The sequence below is a fragment of the Scomber scombrus genome, chromosome 3 (assembly GCF_963691925.1).
Source record: "Scomber scombrus chromosome 3, fScoSco1.1, whole genome shotgun sequence".
NCBI lineage: Eukaryota > Metazoa > Chordata > Actinopteri > Scombriformes > Scombridae > Scomber > Scomber scombrus.
This window is the reverse complement of record NC_084972.1, coordinates 27,109,974-27,131,116: the sequence shown is the minus strand read 5'-3', so window position 1 is coordinate 27,131,116 and position 21,143 is coordinate 27,109,974. Positions and strand designations below refer to the sequence as shown.

The window sequence follows — 21,143 nt, the reverse complement described above, 5'->3', positions numbered from 1 at the left end:
TGGGTTGAAGCCCACTTGAATATTCACACCATACAATCTGATACCCATTGCCATATATCTAAATGGGCCATACAAAAGATAAAACAGGATGACAGGAAAACGATTTTTAGCTGCCACGAGGAACGGAATAAAAATCCTTATCAGCAAAGCAAGTTTACATAGAAGTATAAAGTGTCCCCCAAGGCCCTCACCAGATACCGAGCAGCCATTATGTGTGCTGATATTGAGATTGTACTAGAGACAGCAAGAGGATTTCATTTCATACCCGTTTAAGCTTCATGCTTCAGCCACCATGAGTCCTCCTCTGTTTTCCCAGTGACCACATGATGCCAAGGAATGCTTCATTCCCCATTCACATTCCTCACAAGCCACAACACAACAGATGGAAAAGTACAACATATGGTGCATGGAATCCTGTTTAATGACGCACAATATCAAATATTTCCAGGAAGAGGAAGGGTAAATGTTTTCATGGTGAAAGTGAGTTTTTTTTAACCATAGACATGTGCAGTAATTACACTCATGATGAAAATGGTGCATCAACATTGAGCCTTTAATTGGTCTCATATGCCAGAGAGACTTCTTCCTTCTACTAACCTTTTGCTTCACTTATTTGGTAAGTGTTCAACAAAATAGTCAGAGCACTGACACAAGCAATATTTTAGAAAAAGGAAAAATGAGGGAAACTGCAGGATTTGCAGGAAATCAAGATTACATCTCATTTAAAAAAGCATTTCGGGAAATGTTGAAATGCAAAAAAGAGAAGACATGATCAGAAAACAAACATTTTCTTTATTGGTTAAGAGATTGTACAACTTCTGTTATTGGACACAACAATGGTAGGTGGGCTTCCTCAGTGCTTTTTGCACTTTGTATGCACTCAAATTATTCATGATATCTTTTACTTTTTATCTATTATTCTGTACATTCAATTGCCTCGTGTTTCGGCATAAAATTTGATCTTTGAAATGTATCCTTTTGAATACATACATAATATTACATGAGAGATCTTTTGCAAGCTTATGAGGTAGATTGTGTTATCTGCACATTTTTAAAAATTGAAACAATCATAAACATTTGCAAAGCCAATGTACCTTTTCCAAACTAAAGGGTTTACAATAACAAAGAAGCTTAAAAAGTCGTAAAACCCTTATTTAAAAACTACTCAATAGACAAATCACAACTACGATCTCTTGATTTTATGGTGATCTTTGAAATTTAACTTTTCATTTCAGTGCTTCAGGGGTTATTTTGTAATGTTTTGTTTTAATAGACTAAAAACTGATATCCTTATTTTTACAACATGAAAGTGCCCAAACAGTGGTCCCATGATGAAAAAGGTGTAAAGTAAAATTCAATGTATGACTGGTTAAAATGGGTCTATTAACAGGATGAGGGCTGTCGGGGGAGGTCAGCACAGAATTGGGGTGACTGTGAGAAGGGCTACAATGCTAGTGAGGACGGGGTGTAAACCGGCAGTCCCGCTGCCTGCCATGCAGTGTTCCCTGTTCTGGCCAATACAAGCTGCATATGCCATTACGTGGGGGATGTAGTTCTGCTCGTGGACACCGTGTAGTAGGTGAGCCAGGGGACCTTTAGCAAACACGGCCACATCCTCTCCTCCGTGCGTCTCCATGCTTAGAGGTACAGCTGACTGGGCCTGGTAGTTGTTTCCATCTGAAAGGAAGGAAAACAAGGAGATAGCGTTAAGATATTATTGTTTTTAACTAATGAGACAAGTTCAAAAACTTAGGGTTAACATATGTAGAAATGTTTCGTGCATGTCGCTTTGCTTGTGACGTTTTTTTGTGACCTCGAAGGGCTGATGTCAGATTGTTGTGCATGCCCATAAAGAGCCCTTCTGTTCTGTAGCCTTGCTCATTGCTAAGGGGTTTTCAACGTGTTTTGTGTTGTCCACTTGCATATTTCAGTAATCCTACAACTATAGTTTGTTTCATAGTCTGTTGACGTCAGACCCCAAGAAGAAGCACAGGCTGCGAAGCCAGTTTGAAATAGTGAGTCAAACCATGTAATTACAACTTCCAGGTCCTTCAAGTCGTGCACACCGGCCCAAAGAAACGTTTCCCCCCACACAATCCTTAACAAAGGAGCAGCATTGAATAAATATAAATACATAGAAAAATGACTCTCCACTATTTTATCCCCATTCAAATGAGTGGAGGGCCAACCAGAAGTTAGCTGGATCGGCCAGCAGAGGTCATTAGTGTGCATGCTCACTGGGCCCAATCTTTTTGTCTTTAAAGCGTCTTCATGTGCCACTGAATAAATGGGTGCCATCTTTGAGTCTGGTATCCAGTTCTTAATACATCTATGGTTTACGTAACCTCTTACGCAGCTTCCAGAAGCTAACATATCGAAACTGATTGAGTTTATCGGGGGGGGGGCTTAAGAGACAGGAGCTAAAACGGCCTGTTTCAGACAGAGGCTGAACTGAGCATGAACAGTATAAAATAAATAAGGATTTTTTTTAACTGTAAGTCATGCAAAGATATTCCAGTAGAGCTCCAGAATATAATTATAGGCCTGGAAGTATTCAAAACATGTCCTCTTCAAAGGAGAAAAAGCCACCCTTGTAATTTTAGTTATGTTGGATTCATCAAAGATAAACCTCTCAAACTAATATTACAGTATAACTAACTCATAACTCCATAGTACAACTCTCTTCTGACAACAAAAGATGCTTGTATTACATGTCAAGATCTTCCTCTTATCATCTCACGCTCTTTACTACAACTGTAGTATTGTCTAGTGTATGGAATGTAAAGATCTGCATGAAAACATTATTTTGTGCCTGTAATCTTAGTTTGTAGGTTTTTACATTGAGATTTCTGCCTGCAAACTCAGTTTTGTTTAAGTTTCAGTCAATCACGTGACAATAGACAGCTAGTTGCTCACTAGGAGATCCTGGCTGGACCTCAGACTTCACACTGTTGGCAGCACAGAACCAGGTTAATTAACCACTTCAACATTTAACATATTGATCTGTAAACCAAAGAGCTGATAACATTAAAGGTGGACAGAATTCAGATTAGCACACCGTGAGCATTAACTTTAGATTTAGATATAATGACATTTAGGGTGAAAATCCACCTTTAATGCTGTAAACCTGCACCTGATAGAATATTTCTCAATCTGGTGGCTAAATTATTCCACTTACGGTAGTCAACGGTGGAGACGTTCTCCCTTGCACTATTGACATTTTTGTAACCAGGTCCGTTCCCGTATAAAATCGAGGTGAAGGGCTTCTGGTCAACATCACTCAACATTGGGGCCAAACCTGTGGGTGCAGACAGAGTATTTGGCCTTATTATCACAACTTAATGAAACTAAAAATGTAACTTACAGCACTACGAGTCATAAGAAATATACAGTATGTGACTTCCTATTACATTACATACCAAAAATTGTATTTCCTCTTTGTGTGTAACCTCCAAAATTGAACATATGAGAATGATCAGCAGTAACTATGGTCATTGTATCATGGATGCTGGTCATGAGATCTGCCCGGCCGATGGCCCGGTCCATTTCCACAGCTTCATGCAGAGCCTGCTTGGCCTTGCCCTCATGGTGTCCATGGTCGATACGTCCTCCTGACAGAAAAGAAAACAATACCAGTCAGCAGTCTCATTCTGGCTCAGTTTGACTAAGCAATTATTGACATACTTGCAGATGTTTGTCAGTCCCTCCACAGCCATTGATTTTAGCCGTGCTTCTTTCAACATACTTGGCCAAATACACTTTGTTACTGACACCAAACTTCCCGTGCTTACTACTGTGTATCTAACACTCTGCTGACCTCGGCCAGTTGCAGATTTTGCAGCACTTTTTTCAATAACGATGATGATGATAAGACTAACACTGTCCTACATAAGCTGCCTAGAATAATGAAAGCAACAGATTTTTAAAAAAAAATCCTTTAGAGCAAAAACTATTTTGCATAGCTGATATTTGCAGTTTAATACCTCCAACATAGTTGTCCACTTCTCTCCTGCCCCTGAGGCTTTGTCTACTTTGTCTTTGATGTTTTCTGGCTTTTATACTTCTCCTATCTATTGTGTGTGAATGTTACTGAATGTCACATCTTTCTCATTGTGTTTTAGTGAGTGCTGTACAATATGTTTTCCCTTGAAGCGAGTTGGAAACAAGGTAGAAGACTAAGGAAATGCTTGCCTTTGAACTAAGTGCTGATGTTTTGTTGAGTGCAAGTGCTACACAGTGATTTATTATAACGTTTTTCAGAATTTCCCAATGCTATGTAAATGGTATTGAGCCACTTGTTGGTTCATTCATTCAACAGATTGATGCTGTTTCATTATAGCAGTGTCCCAGTAGCTGAAAGGTTACTGCATGTTATACCCGCCCCCCCCCCCCCTTGTTTCCTGTGCACTCTCTGATGAAGGCAGAAATGCCCCAAAAATAAATCTTGCACACATTGTAGAAGAATTTAGAAGTCTGAAGGACAGTTTGCTATACAATTGATAAGTATACCAATTAATTCATGCTCAAAGTCATTGTTAGCGAACCACAGACTGAGTCATACCTCCTTCTCGTTTGTCGGTCAGCAGTCATCAACGCACTGACTTTACTTTTGTCGTTGTGCTGGACTATAAATGCAGCCAGTTGAAAAGTGACATCAACATATTACTGTACATTACTGTCCATAGCCTTAGCCATTCCTAACCTGTCTCTGTCCAATGTGAAAAAACCCCACTATTACCTCTAAAGAGCACTAATTAATTTGTTGTATCTTGTTTGTTTACTCTGTAGAGAACTCTGACCGCCATTATACTTCTAGAGACATACCGACCCGAGTGTTCATGAACCGTGTCTGGTTAGTGTGCACAAAAGTACTGGGTAGATGAATAAACCTTTCTGTACCTATTCAATAAAGAAAGTACAGTGTGTTAAACTTTAGAGGTGTTGGTCAGCACTTTTTAAACTTTTGACAGTCAGCTGCTTCCTGTTTCCAGTCTTTATGCAATGATAAACCAACTATGTGTTTTCGCTGTACACAAACTTCACAAGATTCACCTCAATTTCATGTCACTTTCTAGAAGAAAGCAAACCAGTGTTTTTCCCATTAAGACTTTAACTGCTCCTTTAACAATCTAATCTAACTAAGGGAAGTTTCAAACTAAACATGGTGAAGCAGCATTTAGCTGTTATGCTGCACACAACTGGAACACGCTACCAACAGAAGTGAAATTAGACCAAACTGTGAACAATTTTAAATCCAGGTCAAAAATGTTTCTCTTTTCATGTGCTTATGATTGAGCTCTTTAAAGCACTTTACATTTTAATAGTTAATTTGCACTGTATGTTCTTTTAATAGTTTTAATACAAATCATTATTTTATGCTGCACTCTCATATCTTATGCTCTATTTTTAGTCTATCTTTTTATTTTCTGTCTCTTTCTATTTCTCTGAACCTTGTTTTTGTTTTATTATAATTAGGTTCTTTTTTTTAAATTGTATGTTTTAATGCTTCAAATTCTTACTGTTAAATGTAGCACACTGAGTTGCCCCTGTGTATGAAATGTGCCATGTAAATAAAGCTGCCTTGCCTTGCCTAGCTGCCTAATAATGTTAAATAGCATGTCAAAAGGCAAACAGGCCAAATCAAGAAATACCACAGACAGCTGTCAACCCACAGTTGGCCAAGACTGTAACAGACCGTCAAAACATCCAAATCAGATACAGTAATAACTATTAAGGCCCAAACACACTGAAAGCGATAACTGTCACGCCTCATTTGATGCTCCTATGGTGCACTGCAGGTATCAGATTATAAATGCCAAAACAACAGAAACAACACAGGTTTGACCTTAATTTGTTGGCTGAGTTGGAAGCAATGAATGAATGAAATTGTGAATTGCAGAAACTAAGCAGAATGAAACTAAGGGCGTCTGTTTCCAGTAAATCATCTGTTGAGTGTTTGATGGATATTCATTGTGCTGTAAAACATAACCGCTGTGAAATGATCAGAATATAATGTTTTATTTCTCTCATTCATTGGCTTGGTTCTCGCTCTCCTTGCTCGACCACCACCACCACACTGTCTCTCTCTAGCTCGCTCACTCGCTGGTGCTCAGCTCATTTGCTTTATCGCTCTCTTTTTTAGCTGCAGAAAAAACAGCTTTGGTCTCCATTTGACACTTCAAAATCAAGGTCAGAATAGGGGGCATCGAGGCAGTTTGACGCGCCTCATAAAGCTTTTGGTGTGCGTTCAGCCATTTAACACTTCAGAGTGCACGTCAGACATTTTCAGTGTGTTTGAGCTCAATAAATCAGCCATGCTGATAAATCAGCAGCTATTAGGTCATTGCATATATCTGTATTGGGTTGTATGTCCGCTGATAAATGACTGGAAATTAAAGTACAGATATGACAAAAATATGGTGTGTCGCCATTTTATAATTCGTTTAAAATGTATTAATATATATTTTTCAGCTATAAAATGTCCTGTCTAGTACATTTTTAGTGACGATTGAAAAAACGAATTAAAGCAAAATCTTATTGTGTCAAGAAAATTAATTTTAGAAGATGAACAGTATAAATATCATTATCAGTATCATTCTGCATCAGTCAATCACAGTGTGTATCATCACAAGAACAAAAGATGACCTTCTACGAGCAGATAAAATCCATTGGGGTTCTTCCTCAGGATCTTGATGGCCACCTCCACCATCTCAGTCAGTGAAGGGTCAGTTTCAGAGTTCCTCTCCAAGTCATACGTCAAATCCCCAGGTTCAAAGAGACCTGGTGTAACACAAAGCACGGATAAAAGGAGAAATGGATATTACGCAAAGAAAATATGCCTACAGCAGATACATATACACACACAGCTCTTCATTTACACTTCAATGAGAGTGAAAGAATAATGACACAGAGACTCGAAACTCACCCAATAGGTAATCCACGTTGTTAGGGTTCAGTGATAAGAGCTGCTTCTTGTTCCATACATAAAAGCCTTTCTGCACGGTTGTAGAAAAAAAGAGGCACAAATGTAAAGCACACTGCGACTTGTAACACTGCGAGTCACTTTGAACTCCTAAATATGTAAATGTAATTGGGAAGATAAAAAGAAATTGCAGAGGAAAGAGAAGAGCAAATAGAGAGAGTGAGAGACGAGGGGGAGAAATTTACTTTATCCTTCATCCTGTTAGTCCACTCCTGCACCAGGTCTCTTCCGTCTTTTCTCGTTCCGCTGTGCTTCGCCACGCCAGGGTACTCTATGTCTGACTTGTTTTTGGGGAACATATACTTCCTTCCTCCACCCATAATTACCTGAAAAGCCACAACAGAACAGAAACATACAATTTTAGTCATATATCATGTTTTGATTACATGTCCTGTGTTTTGTAGAGCAACAATTTAAACAGAACATAGCACATTATCATCACTTTGAGTATTGGTTACACTGTAATCACTATAGTTCAGTGTTTCGACAAATCATCTGTTGCCTATTTGTGCATCTTTTAGGTCACCTGAAACTCTGAGCACTTTCTAGTGACACCTCATTTTCATAATCAGATCAGTTCTGATTGCTGAAAAGTGTGGATTAACAGGACAGTATAATTGGAAACCTATAACTACGTTTGGTTGTGTCACAGTCTGGCTCTCTGTGTCCCTGGCTGCCATTCTTTCCAGAGGCCCCTAGGACTTGTTCTCCATGTTTGTTTGGACTTCACTGTGTGGGAGAAGGCTTATTTGAGTTGGACCTTTCAAAAGAGACTATCTATTACTATTTATTTAAGTTGCCTTTGTATTAGTTAGTCTTCATAAGCTGTGTGAGTACAGACCATAATGATAACAGTAAGTCTCAGTTATTAAAGTCCCATGTAAAGCAATAATAAATGTGTTCTTCTGAATGTTTCACAACGCAGAACCACCCACTCAAATCTGAATGTTTAAAGTAATTGCCAAGTATACAAAATTCAAAATATAAAAACAAGCACTTATGAGCTCTGAAACTATGGGGGCGTGTGAGGCTGCTGAAGGTGCTGAAACCATGTATTATGTGTTTAAAAAGCAATCTGAAGACAATTTTTTATTTTGATAAGGCTTAACATAAATATTTGAGTCAATACTATAATATTATGTATTTTTGTAAATGTGATGTGTGTCTTATAAATGTCTTTTCTGGAATGTGAATGCCCGCCTTAATAAAAATAAAATAAAAAGCAATCTGTTTTTCATTTAGACAGAGGGTTTTTTATTTTCTGTTTATTACAGATAAGAGACGTTGTAGTGTTACCAGGTTATTATAAAGAGGATTGTGTTTCTGGGTTTTTGGTTTTCTGTTGTTCTGTTTGTTTTTCCTCCTTTGTTCCTGTGCTCCTCCACAACCTGCTTTTCCCTCAGTCCTCCTACACACCTGTGCAGCATCAGCCTTGCTCTGCCCTGCTCCCTGTGTTTCCCTCAGCCTATCAGCTCCCTGTCTGTCCTCCTGTTTCATCACCTCACTCCACTCACCTGACCTTCCCCGCCCATCTCCCCATATGTGCCTCATCTCCTTGTTAGTTCAGTTAGCATTTTAGTCCAGTGTTTCTGTTCAGTCTTGTTGGATCTTTTGTTCGGTTTTGCCTGCCTGCACTTCTGTACCCTGTTCCTTGAGTCTTGAATAAAGATATATTCTTCAAGTTCCTGTTGCGTGCAGTCACCTGTGCTTGGGTCCACCTGCTCTGTTCTTTTTTGCAGTTATAAATTAACGTGCCAATGGTTAACTCTATGTGAAAAAACCTGAATAACTGTCACAAATAACCAATACACGGCTGCTAAGGCAGAACCACACAAAGTAACCCCTGCCCCACTCACTCCACAAGATCTGTTTGAGCAAGCCACCATCAGGCAGGCAAACAACATTCTGACCGACATGTCACATGTACTGTTTTCAGAATATGAACTATTGAACTCAGGGAGGAGGTACAGGGTTCCTCTGTGCAAACACAATGGCTTTAAATACTCGTTCATCCCTCTCTCAATCAAGCTCCTTAACGAGTGGTCGACGGAGGATGAACGACAACGAAGGAGGTAACTGTATATGATGTGAGGTTTGTTTTTGTATATTGTTGCATAGGGGTATGCATGCAGGTATGTGCGTATGTATATGAGTATGTATAAAGGTATGTATGTATTTCTGGTATGATGTTTTGAGAGAAAAATTTCTCTCAGGAGACAAATAAAGAAAACCTAACCTAACCTAACCTTTAAAATATGATATTTGCACAAATCTGGATGTCTAAATCAACAGCAAGAGGAGGAAAGAAAGGACATTAGCTGCTGCGAAGAGAACATGTGACTGAAAATGAACGGGAAATAAAAAGTTGTGGAGAGACTGAGTTTCAAGTTAGTGAGAGACAAATGTGTCTGTCTGTATGAGGACATTTTCAAAGATATAGTTCATTTGCTTTGGCCTAAATAAGGGAATGAATTCATACTTTGTTGCATTTTGCTTTTGGGTCGGTTTGGTTTCACACAAGCAAAATGTCAAGCGAGTAAAAAATGTATCAACAAAAGCTTCATGGGAGCTGTCACTATATTTACTGATCAGAAATCTGGCGGGTGGAGAAAGTAGAGTTTGTTTTTCTTCTAGGATAGCTCTCCAATGGACCGGCAGAATTGGCATCTCTGTATAGCTGCAGTCATTGTTTGGGCCATATACCAAGCCACAATATTTGAACAAAATGGCACATTTGTGAGGCAACGTCTCGCAAACAATGTGTTGCTTCACGTCATGCAAAGACGTCACACAAGGAACGCATCAATCATCGAATTGTGCAGTGTTTCCCGCAGTTAGGTTGGATCACATTCATACCACATACAAACTGTATCAGAGTTTGTTTCTAACTGGGCCGAGACCACCTCTTCAGCAAAGTTTTGGTCCGCACCTGATTGCGATTGCTGCTTTCACACCTGCCCAAACGAACCGCACCAAATGGGTAAAACGCACTACAGTTTGATTCACTGGAACTAAACAAGGCAGGTGTGAAAACGCCCTGAGCCAGAGGGAGAGGGGCATAACATTAACTTCATGAAAGAGGACAGCCACTGGAAAGACTGTTGTACTGTGCAGAGAGATGCAGCGCTGTTCTCTATTATTATAGGTTATGCTCAATATTCTTCTAGCTAATTACTTGTATAAGCAATAATTTTGAGGCCAAGGTAAATTTAAAATTAACAAATTGTATTTTTAATCTGATAAGGCCTCTGCTTTGTGTCGGGTGGTTCTTGGACTCCAAAATCTTTACAAAAAACCAACCAACACTTAAACACCAAATTATATTTAGTTTACAATCATATAAGACAGAAAAAAAGCAAAAAAACCAATGACTGAGAAGCTGGAGCAAGGAAATATTTGACTTAAACTATGAAGCGATTATCAAAATAAGAAGCAGCAGGTCTGTGGAACAACTTATCAATCGATTCACCATTTCGGCATTTCGATCACAATAAACACTTTCGACTCACATCAATGTTGGGAATGTTTTCAAAGAGTTGTCTGGCGATGTCCTTGCAGCCAGCCTGCAGAGCTTCAGCTGGCATCTCGTTGTCAGAGTACCAGTCTCTGTCCACGCTGTGGGCGTAAGCAGCACTGGGTGTGGCATGGTTGACACGAGTTGTCGTCACTATTCCTACTGACTTGCCTGCAGAGGACACACACACACACACACACACACACACACACACACACACACACACACACACACACACACACACATTTAGTCTTAGTGTTTCACCAGAAAGCATATTCTTGCTGAGCTGGATACAAAGAGGGAATATTGTATTAAAAAGTATCTTTGCAAGATATTCAGACTGCTACTTCATTTTAGTTTTGAGCGCATTGTTGCATGGAACAAGGACAGCCAGAATAGACAAGAGAAATGATTGCAGTAGCCAATAAATCTTTTATTGCACATGTGGGCATGAGGTGAATATTGCATTAAAGCAGAAAAGTCTGAACCTGTCCTTTTAAACCACTAGAAAAATATCGAGTTGCAACTGCTCTCTGCTGGAATTTCCGGAAAATATCAAAAAAAGAAATAAAAGTGTGGTTATGATTCAGGTAAAATTTAATCCTCCAATTTTAAGTTTGTTTTTTTTAATAGTCAGTTCACTCATTAGTGAATTGTTTAATTGTCAGTTTAGTTGTGTAGTCAAAGTCAAGAAAATGTTGGCACTGCTCAGCCCCAGCCTGAATGACAATTCTAATGTAATAATTTCCACCATTGAACAATGTTATAAGTCTTGAGGTGTAAAAAGTACAACAACAAACAAAGTAAAACCAGCAGTCTTGTAAAATGATCTCTTCTCTTTTTCTGTTTGCTTTGTGGGGGAGGTCAGTTGCTGCCTGCCATATTCACTGAGGACTAAATGGATCTCTTTTTAATCGGTGATCCCTGACCCTCACCCATCTCTAACTTATCTTCACCTTCGACCTCTTACAATCCATTCATTCCTTTCACATCTGTCTCCTATTATTCTGTGTTGTGAGTTACACAACATACGCTTAAGTTGAAACTGTGGATGAGATGCAGGTATATGTGCGTGTTGCCTTTTAGCTCCAAGGACACAACATTGAACTAATTATTTGTAACTAAACACCCACTTGTCACTGTGTTCATATGAACTAACAACACTACAAACCACTTGAATCCATGACAGACACATCAGGGTTCAGAAATGTGAGGAAAAAGGACCAAAAATGAAACTTCATAGCAAAGATCACAAGACATTTTTTAAACGAGTATTTAAAAGTTAACCTCTTGTTGTTTTTTAAGGAGAATACATATAAAGTAACACTGTGGGTCAATTAAATGTCACTTACAAACTGCTCTGAGCATAACTTTGGTTCAAAGGATAACAGCTAAAAAGTGAAATGAGCAGATTGAAAAAACACAAATTAAAAGCATCGCTTTCAAAAATGCTTCAAAGTCATTGCTTTGAGCGATCGAGGCACACAAGTCAGTTTTCCCACTTTACATTAGCTACCGCCACAATTAGCCTTCCTCTGATTTGAAACCCTTGCTACAATTTGCAAACAACTGTAAAAATTGCAACCCCCCATAGACAAACACACATCCTAGAAAATGGCTTGTGTTATGTTATTTCATCTCACTCTACCTGCTTCCTTCGCCCATCTGAGGATGGAGGTGACCTCGTTGCCCATTGTGGTGTTGCACTGGGATCGGACAGCAGCTGCACTCACTCCCACCGTACCCTCGTTGGCCTTAACCCCGCACAGGTAAGCTGTGGCTGTCCCAGCACTGTCTGGCACCTGTGCGTTGGTGTTGTACGTCTGAGGAGATAAAGGCCGTTGATATGAAATTGGAATTCAAATGGGATTGTTTTTGACCATGATGATCATTGTGATATGTTGACGATTGGGATGTTATTAGTTTACACATGATACTGAGCTCAAGATGTATGTCAAAATGTGTGAATGACTTAAAGGATGAGGCTGACAGTACTCTTTATTTTTCTTGTTGTCAGCAAATACCAACTTTGCATTTGTCTGTCTCTCAACCTAGCTAGATGACAGGATTGTTATTTCTGTAACAAAACTGCTTAAGGGCATAGAGGTTTTGGCAGTTACCAAATAGCTGCAGGGGCGTTATCACCACCCTTTGAAATGGAGTAAAGCCAAGAAATCAAGACGAATGCAATCAGATTTATGATCTGGCCAACAGAGACGCATATATGTGGCTAAGTGTAAATCAAACTGTGTCAGGTCTAATTTAGATTTGGGAGCGCCCTGGTTTGATTCCAGCTATGGACCTTTTGTTACATGTCATACCAATCTCTCTCTCCCTCTCCCCTTGTTTCCTGTCTGCCTCCTCACTGCCCACTGTCCAATAAAGGCAAAAAAAATTATCTAATTTGGATTTTTTTCAGATACAAGACACATGGGACTTTCCACTCTTTTATCTCTCTTTCAGTTCAATACCCTTTGGCTCCTACAGTAGAAAATATTAAAAAACTCATAAATACTTGGATACAAGCCTGGAGCACGCAGATTGATTTTCAGCCCTTTAACAGACCAATCTTTTCACCCTACTGTATCTTCGTTAGAGTCAAAAAAGGACACAGGTATAAGAAGAAGATGCACCTGCATCTGTTGCAATTTGCCGGAGACATGTGGAGAATCTCTTTCTATTCAAAATAAAATCCTTAGATAATTTCCTACAACAGCTGGGCACTGCAATTTTTAGGCAATGTTACCCTTAAGCTGCGTTCACACCAAAAGCGTCTGACGCGAAAAAAATTGCTTGAATCGCGCCACTTGATCATAAATATACATTTTTGGATCATCGCTTCATTTGCGCTTGCGTCACGGATATGACCTTGGCAGAAACTCGCCACTGATTGGATGTCGCGATGTTGCCTGAAAAGTTCAATTTTTCCAACTTTATTCGCGCCGCCTGATATGAAATCGTGTGTTATCGCACCATTTACATTGATGTTCTATGTAGACTTGCTGCTCAATTCGCGTCAGATGCTTTTGGTGTGAACGCCCCATAACAGAAGTAAATTGTATGGGGTCTGGGACTACTTTCTGCTGCGGATTAATACAGACCTGTTGCAGCAGTATTAGCAGTAAGGAGTATTTAGGCAGCAGGATAGTGTATGTAGAGTTCAAAATAAACTACAGTGCTTGGGTTATTTCTAATGTTGGAACATTTCAGGAAAATAAGCAAAATCAAGCTTTTGCTACACAGTTAATCATTCATTTGCTGACAATAAGAAAATTGCATACTTTTTGTGTGCCTGAGGTATAAATAATGAAAGCGCTCTACGATGTCTTGTGGGCTTTTTCATCATTTCTGTAACATAAAACGCAGCCAGTATGACACTATGATTGACCTTGTTTACGGTCACAGACCTTGTCAGGAAGCCATTAACGGCCACAGTAAAATCAATAAATTACGCTATATTGTATGATATAATAACCAGAGTCAGACCTTGGCCAAAGACACAAAAGGGAACTTGTCCATCTCCAGCTGCGTCTCTTCTCCGCTGTGTCCATTCAGCTGACCTTTCAGAATTCGAGCGGCCGTCACAGTTGGAACGCCCATCCCTTAACACCAAAAACAGGGTTAGGGTTAGGGTTAGGGTTAGGGTTAGGGTTAGCATTGTATTAGTTTTCCCTCAGGGTGGCGGGACACAGGACGAGCATTTACAAAATAAACAAAAAACACATTTCATCGGTTGTTTCACTGAACTGATTTACTCAGGTTGCAGAACACATAAGAGGATTCTGACATAGGAGACGACTGCTGTTAGTCCAAACTAACAACTCGGTGCCAGTAAGACTGACTGGAAACCTGGGTGGGCTTCTAAAAAATGTTTAAACACAAACTGGAAGAAAAATTACAAAATAACAAGGATAAAAAAACCACATAAGTTTTAGGTCATGTAGTTAATCTTTAATTTGCCAGAACTTGAGGACCTTAATTTGCTTAAACCCTGTTGTTTGATTTTATAAACTACCAGATGTAGATGAATTTAATTTTCTTTGACTTTTTGTTGTTTGGTTTTGTAAATTGAATGCAAGTAATCACTGGAAAGTGCATAAACAGTTTGATATACTGACTATTGCAATCTTATGGTGAACCACATCCCTCTTGTATGGTGTACAGGAAGAAAAACAAATATGAAGACTTTCTCTAAACATGTTTTGCCATGATCTAGGTTGATCACTTACGGTAATGTGGAAGTGTTTCTTGCATTACTCAAGCTCTGCACGCAAAAACTGGGGGATTTGAGGCACAATTAGGAAACTATTATGCAGTTGAGTCTCATTTCAAGTGAATCCTGTGATTTTCCTAGTAAACAACTGCTAGGAGACTATTTTTCCAGTAAGACAATTGTTGTGTCTGCCCAAAGTTGCCTGTTATTCTCTAACTGCGCTGACAGGACCAGGGTTGGGAGGGATACAGTTACTAGTTACTTGTTAAAAAATATAGCCAGTAATGTAATCCAAGTACCACAATATTAAAGTAATGTAACTTGATTACTTCCCGTTACTTTAGAATGACTGCAATACCAAATATGCAATAATAAAGACATATGGCATACATTTGGTGCAACTTTTTTTTATGCAACTAAGAGTTGCACAAATTGCCACAAGCAGTCATGGTGGAAATATAAATACTGCGCAATTCTCGATGCTGTAACATTCTTAAAAAATCCTGTGATGAAACACATTACGCACACAGTCATATCGGAGGAGAAGAGTGCGCTACAAACTGCTGTAAACTCGAGCTCTCTTTTAACTCATTTGTAAGAGTCTTTGGGACAGCCACAGTGCGTAACAAACGTCCCAACCTATATTAAAGTTCAAAGTGTGTGTGAAGTGTGTGTACGTGCGCCCGCTGTGCGCACCTGCACGCGTCATGCGTCATGCGGTATCATCCTCTACTCAAACCATCGTGGATCAGCGAGTTAATTTGCCCTCTCGTTTCTGCTCTGTTTAGTTTGGGACTTATACAGTGCATGATAGTATATCTTTCTTTATTGTAAAATGTGTTTTAAAATTGTAATCCTGCTAAATAATCCCCACTTTTACTAAATGTACCTGTAATCTGATTACTTATTTTTTTTGGTATCCTAATTACGTAATGCCATTACATGTATTCCGTTACTCCCCAAGCCTGGACAGGACTATGCATGCAGCTCTGCGCAAGAATGTCGTGTTGTGCCTATAGTCCAAACAGAGAGCGGAGGCCCGATGGAGGACAAAAGTTATTGTGTGACCAGTGAGCGACCCAGCACAAACACAAGCCCGGAGATCTGGTGGCAGCACAGTTGTTTGGATTTCCACCATTCATTCACCTTACACGTCTGAAAATCTCATTTCATGTTCTCCCGAAATATATATCTCCACTCTGTCACGTCGATTCAGCTTAAATTAAACTGTCGCCTGTGCTGGTTTGTCCGTTCTTAATCTTATCTAACAAAAAGTGACAGGAAGTGTGGTCAAAGCTCCACACTGACAGTTTTGGGTCTTGTGTGTGAGCTTACTGAAAATCAAATCCCCCTGCAGCAAGGTTACCTTCTACCTTTTGAGTGAACTTACACAGCTTTTTGATGGAATTTCATCATTTCTTGCCACGCAATAGCATGTAGAGAACATGAAGTCGTGACTTACCATCTCCGAGGAAGAGGATGAGATTCTTCGCTGTTTTTTTATTAAGATTTTGGAGGGTCAGAGCGTTCTTCAAGGTCCGCTGGGCCCACACATTCCAAAATTTGGGATCCTTTTCTTGCTCTGTGTATTACAATAGACACGTCTCATTAGTTTTAAATAGAGGAGTCACCTGATTGATGCAGGTTTGTCTGTCAAAGTGTTACGTGTTTTTAAGTGAATTTGAATCAGAGGAATTCTTCACAATGAGAAATTATATTGATGTATCACTGTCAGATTATGCATTGACACTGACTGCAATATATTTTACATTTCAGCTGTTTTTCAGGAGTTTTGCAATGATTATAAAAAAAAGTTTTAGCCACTTGATCCAATATTTTGTAAATAGACTTAAAGAGAATTTCACATCTGTACATTTGACACAGTTTTAGCTCTTGTATAGTCTTAAAAAAGGCAAAAATACAAGTTGTTGCAAGACAAATCCCCACCTATTCATCTATCTCCTGAAGAGAAGCTGGATGATTGATTATTTGGAGTAACAATGAATTCCTGTTATTTTCTATGGTACCATAAATACCCAGTGTTTACAAAAAAAAAAGGAAAACCTATGCTGATAAAATAACTTCCTGAAAGGGCTTCATGAGTAACAGCACATAACTTACCAGGGAATTGTGGTTTCCCCAAACTCTCCAAGAACAGACAGAAGCAAATGATGAACAAGGCCGTCACCCTCATGTTTTTGTCTCTGCGCGGCTGATGTGTTACCCTAGACAGCCATAACATGCTACTTTGAGAAGCTGAGGAAGCCTGTCTGCCGTCACAGCTGCGAGAGAAAAGAAGACACACTAGTAATTAAGTCTGCGTCACCTCGTCACACACTGACTCTGACACACTGGTTTAATAAATATTTACTCTGACAGTTTGACGAGGCACAGTTGATGCATGCAAATGACACATTTCTTGCTCAAAAACAAACATTCACACACTGTAAGAGACTGGTATAACCACAGGTGTGTATCATTGAATTAGAAATGCCACTGAATTATTGGATCTCCTTGTGGGTTTTAGTGGTGATATTACTCACTCCCCTCTCCCACATCATAAGCCTCTCAAATATAGAAACAGGCGAAATAAGGCTTTTTAGGAATGGAGGCCAGAATACAACCAACAGACTGTTTTTATGTCTTCAAATCTGTATGGAGGCAAGATATGTGTTTGCATTACTGAAACTGGTCTCACTTTTTAAAAGCGGATCTCTCAGCTTACCATCGGGCTTTGCATCAGAAACAAAAGCAAAGCTCGGTAAAGTTAAGCTGGAGGTCTCGCTGTGAATGTAAGTAGTCACAACAGGGGCTCCTTATGGGTCCTGGCCAGTCAAGCTTTCATCTATAATTATCCACACCCTCCCATGCTTATAGTCAAGGTCATTTTAATGGGATTGAGCTCCATAGCGCCGAGAGGTTCAAGGGCCATAACAAAGCCGATTAACACTAAATGATTGACTGGACACGTCCGATCGTGAGAAAAAAACCTTAAGATACTGATACTTTTATCCCAAAAATATGACAAGAAGCTTCTGGTTCTTTTTTGCTGAACGTGGACAGAGTTGTGTCCAACTATTTCAGCTGTACTCTCCAATTTCGTAAGCTAAGAATAGCATGATGTAGATGAATCACAGCCTGTTTTGTTGGATGTGTTTACCACCAAGTCCCAGGCTGTTGTCATTTACCAAACACGCATCATACCTTTCCCGCTTTCTTACTGAGTATAATGAAACTCCTTGCAAAGTTGACCTCGCCAACATCTCCAACAGCTTGCTCAGGCTGGAACCAGCCAGGCACCATCTGGTTGAATAAGAAACAGGCACGTCTGAACCAAACTAGGACATTAAAAAAAAACAACCCCTGCACCAACCAAACACACATCGATGGATTGTATTTGTCCAAAACACCAGAAGCCACGCGCTTTTACCATTCCTCAGATGCTGCGGGCCAGTGATGGTCGGTGGCATCAGATGTGGCCAGGTCCACCGAGAGGCAGTGAACCGGCCAGTCTGCAGGTGAAGAAGCAGAGAACTGCCACCACTGCCATCAGTAGGAGGGCAGATAGGGCAGTGGACACGAACATATGCAATCCAACGTCGGTCATGGTGCCACAAAGCACTCGACTGCTCCAGTGGGTCCAAAACAACAAACAGGTTTCAAATGGAGAGCAAAAGCTTCACCCTGGAGCCTGAAGCAAGTGTTGCTACACGCAGGTAGACGCGCTCAACGTTGGGATTAAGATCTTAACTGTGCTCAGAGGTGTAGGGCTGATAGGCAGAGGCTGACCTCAGGTGATCAGGATTTCTTTGTGTTGGGTTTTAGTTATTGTCCATGCTGCCTTCCCATGTGTGTGTTAATTGGTCTGATAAGCCAGACTGTTATTAGAGTCAACATCTGGTTTTGTAAGCCTTTTTTTCAGTGAAGTAATGTTTTGCTGACCTCTTTTCAAGGGTCATTTAACTTAGTGAATCCAGATACCTCCATTTATTTGTATTTGCTGAGTGTCTTTTCAAAACCCAATTTTGAAAGTGCTTTAACCGCTTGGCTCATGACAATACTGTTTGTGTGGATATTTATAATCTAAAAACAAAAATAAACTGAATTCATCATTACTACTGCTAACCACTAATTGCATGGGGTTGTGGTCATATAAAGTACAGTTTGTCATATCCAAAAGCCCCTAATTAGATCTGCAAAAGTCCACACACACGTCTAAAATATTGTCCTTAAAACCCCTATATAGGCTATACATAGAAACGTTTACTGCAACCCAAAATAAAAGGGGTGAAAGGGAATAAAAGTGGGTAAAGGAAAACTCATAAACCAAAGTAAAGCACATGTTCAATCTCCCACCACCGTGACACACAGGTCACAATCAGGAATTGCAACATCACATCCTGAATAAATTAAATAAAACTACACTACTGAATCCCATCAAGAAGCAGCATTTTAATCCCTCTTGGAAAACAGGATTGACAGAAGAGCCGCTCTCCGTGCAACAGTTGACCAAATAACCCTCTCTTAAAATCTGTAAGGATAATTCAGAGCTGATGCTGAGAGGAAAGATGCGCGCACACAAAAAGAAGAAAAAAGAAAAACGACTCCGACAGCGCGTTTTCTCCAATGCAAACTGTTATCTATGCATAAAACAAGACAAAGCAAAGTTATAATGTAGTTTTACTTACTACAAGTATTGTTCCGCAGCAGAAATCTACGTCCAAATGTGCGTGCAGTTCATTCAGTCCTTCACCTTGAAATGTGTGTGTCCTTGTCGCTTCTTTCTCGGTGCTTTTTATGAGGCCACAGTTGTTGGACTGTGGCTGCGGGGGCCTGAGAATAGCGGTCTGTATCCCACGAGGGAGAAAAAAAAAAGGGAAAAAAAGCCCTTAGAAATAACGATGCTGTGCAGCTGAAGGTGGAGTACATGGACCGAGAGCTCCGCCTGTCTGACGGCTGATGCATTGCTGCGAAAGACAGAGAAACCCAAATATACTGTGTGCTATAACAGATGCAAGTATTCAGTCTGTTACTTAGGTATAAATACGATACCACCATGTAAAAAACAACATCTTCATTACAAAAAAAGTCATGCTTTCAAGTTAAAATACAAAAAAAGGAACCAAAAATAAACATTTTTACATGTACATGTTATTAACTGTAAATTGCACATTAATATTAATAATATTTTGCCTTACGTTTAAGATAAGATCCATATTATATCTGATGTTATATTATGTTTATTATCTCTATTGATCCAGCTGGGGGGGGGGGGGGGAGACAGCACAAGAGTGAAAGTGATAAAATAAAATAAATAAAGTAAAATACAATAAACTATCTCTGTGTAAGTCTACAATATAAAATGTGCAAAGCAGAAATTCCTGAGGTTATATACATGTGCAATGTTCCTGGGATTAACATAGCAAGGACAGCATCTATCTATCTATCTATCTATCTATCTATCTATCTATCTATCTATCTATCTATCTATCTATCTATCTATCTATCTATCTATCTATCTATCTATCTATCTATCTATCTATCATAATGTAAAAAGGTTGCTCCTCTCCCTTGCCTTACGTTGCCATGGTTCCCAATACTAGTATTTTTGTGCATTAAACCACTCATTTCAGTCTAATACTTGTGTAAATTTCAGTGTAATGTAAATGCAAATGTAATATACAGGTTTCAGTTGAGTATTTCTTGCATTTCACAGTGTTGTATTTTGTTCAGTCCTGTTCTTTTACGGTCTTCGGATCGTCTGCTTATTCAGTGGTGACAGCCACAGGTGTGCATCATTAGCTACACTCAGTGGTGAGTCACTCGGCTCTGTCAAGTTGAGGTAGGAAGGATAAAACTGTTGTGTAGTCAATGACATTGTGTATTTTGTGCACTCATAGCTGTGTGAGTGTTATTATTTGTTAAGCTATTTTTGTTGATTTCACAGGGCTTACTTTTACCTCTGTTTCATTAACATTTTTGGTTATAAATATCACCTCTTTGAGCACATGCTCCTGCCTGCCGACCTGCTTTTTGGTAACATCCTTTTAAAAGTTTCTAGAGCTAAATACCATATGCTGCCCCGTGGCAGCACAACACAGATATTATAACACATATATATATGAGTCACATTAGGAAACGTCTGGCTAAAGTAAATGTGTAAAGGGTGTTTTTACAGCTCTCAAATGTAAAATATTGGTCAAATTTGACCCTGAACAGTATGTAAGGGTTAATACAGCAACATAAGGGAAATCTTACTTTAACAACCTTTATATATAACATGCATATAGCTTCTTTTTTTAAATGCAATGTTTATTATGAAGTATGTAATATTTATAGCAATGTCCACCGAGAGATTCGCCTTTAAAATACAAAAAACTCAACAAGAAAATACATACATAACAAGAAAAGTTATACATACATAACAAGAAAAA

The 21,143-nt window shown here is 39.3% G+C and overlaps 1 protein-coding gene across 1 annotated transcript; it reads right to left on the bottom strand.

The window, feature by feature from the left end:
* Window positions 1–779: 779 nt before the first annotated feature.
* Window positions 780–19,535, bottom strand: alpl (alkaline phosphatase, biomineralization associated). The gene is made up of 12 exons (XM_062415658.1): window positions 19,398–19,535; window positions 16,831–16,991; window positions 16,172–16,291; window positions 13,983–14,098; window positions 12,145–12,319; window positions 10,492–10,667; window positions 7,168–7,308; window positions 6,926–6,995; window positions 6,646–6,780; window positions 3,420–3,611; window positions 3,179–3,298; window positions 780–1,677 (listed from the first exon to the last, which is right to left on the bottom strand). Exons 2-12 carry the CDS (start codon window positions 16,949–16,951, stop codon window positions 1,412–1,414), a joined length of 1,632 nt encoding a protein of 543 aa, XP_062271642.1. The 5' UTR covers window positions 16,952–16,991; window positions 19,398–19,535; the 3' UTR covers window positions 780–1,411.
* Window positions 19,536–21,143: the final 1,608 nt, after the last annotated feature.

Coding starts and splice junctions, on each gene's coding strand:
- alpl (XM_062415658.1), bottom strand. CDS start 16,951: ATGTTATGGCTGTCTAGGGTAACACATCAGCCGCGCAGAGACAAAAAC. Junction 7,309..10,491: donor AAAACATTCCCAACATTGAT/GTGAGTCGAAAG, acceptor GTGGCTTTTCAG/GTAATTATGGGTGGAGGAAG. Junction 6,996..7,167: donor CTAACAGGATGAAGGATAAA/GTAAATTTCTCC, acceptor ACAACCGTGCAG/AAAGGCTTTTATGTATGGAA.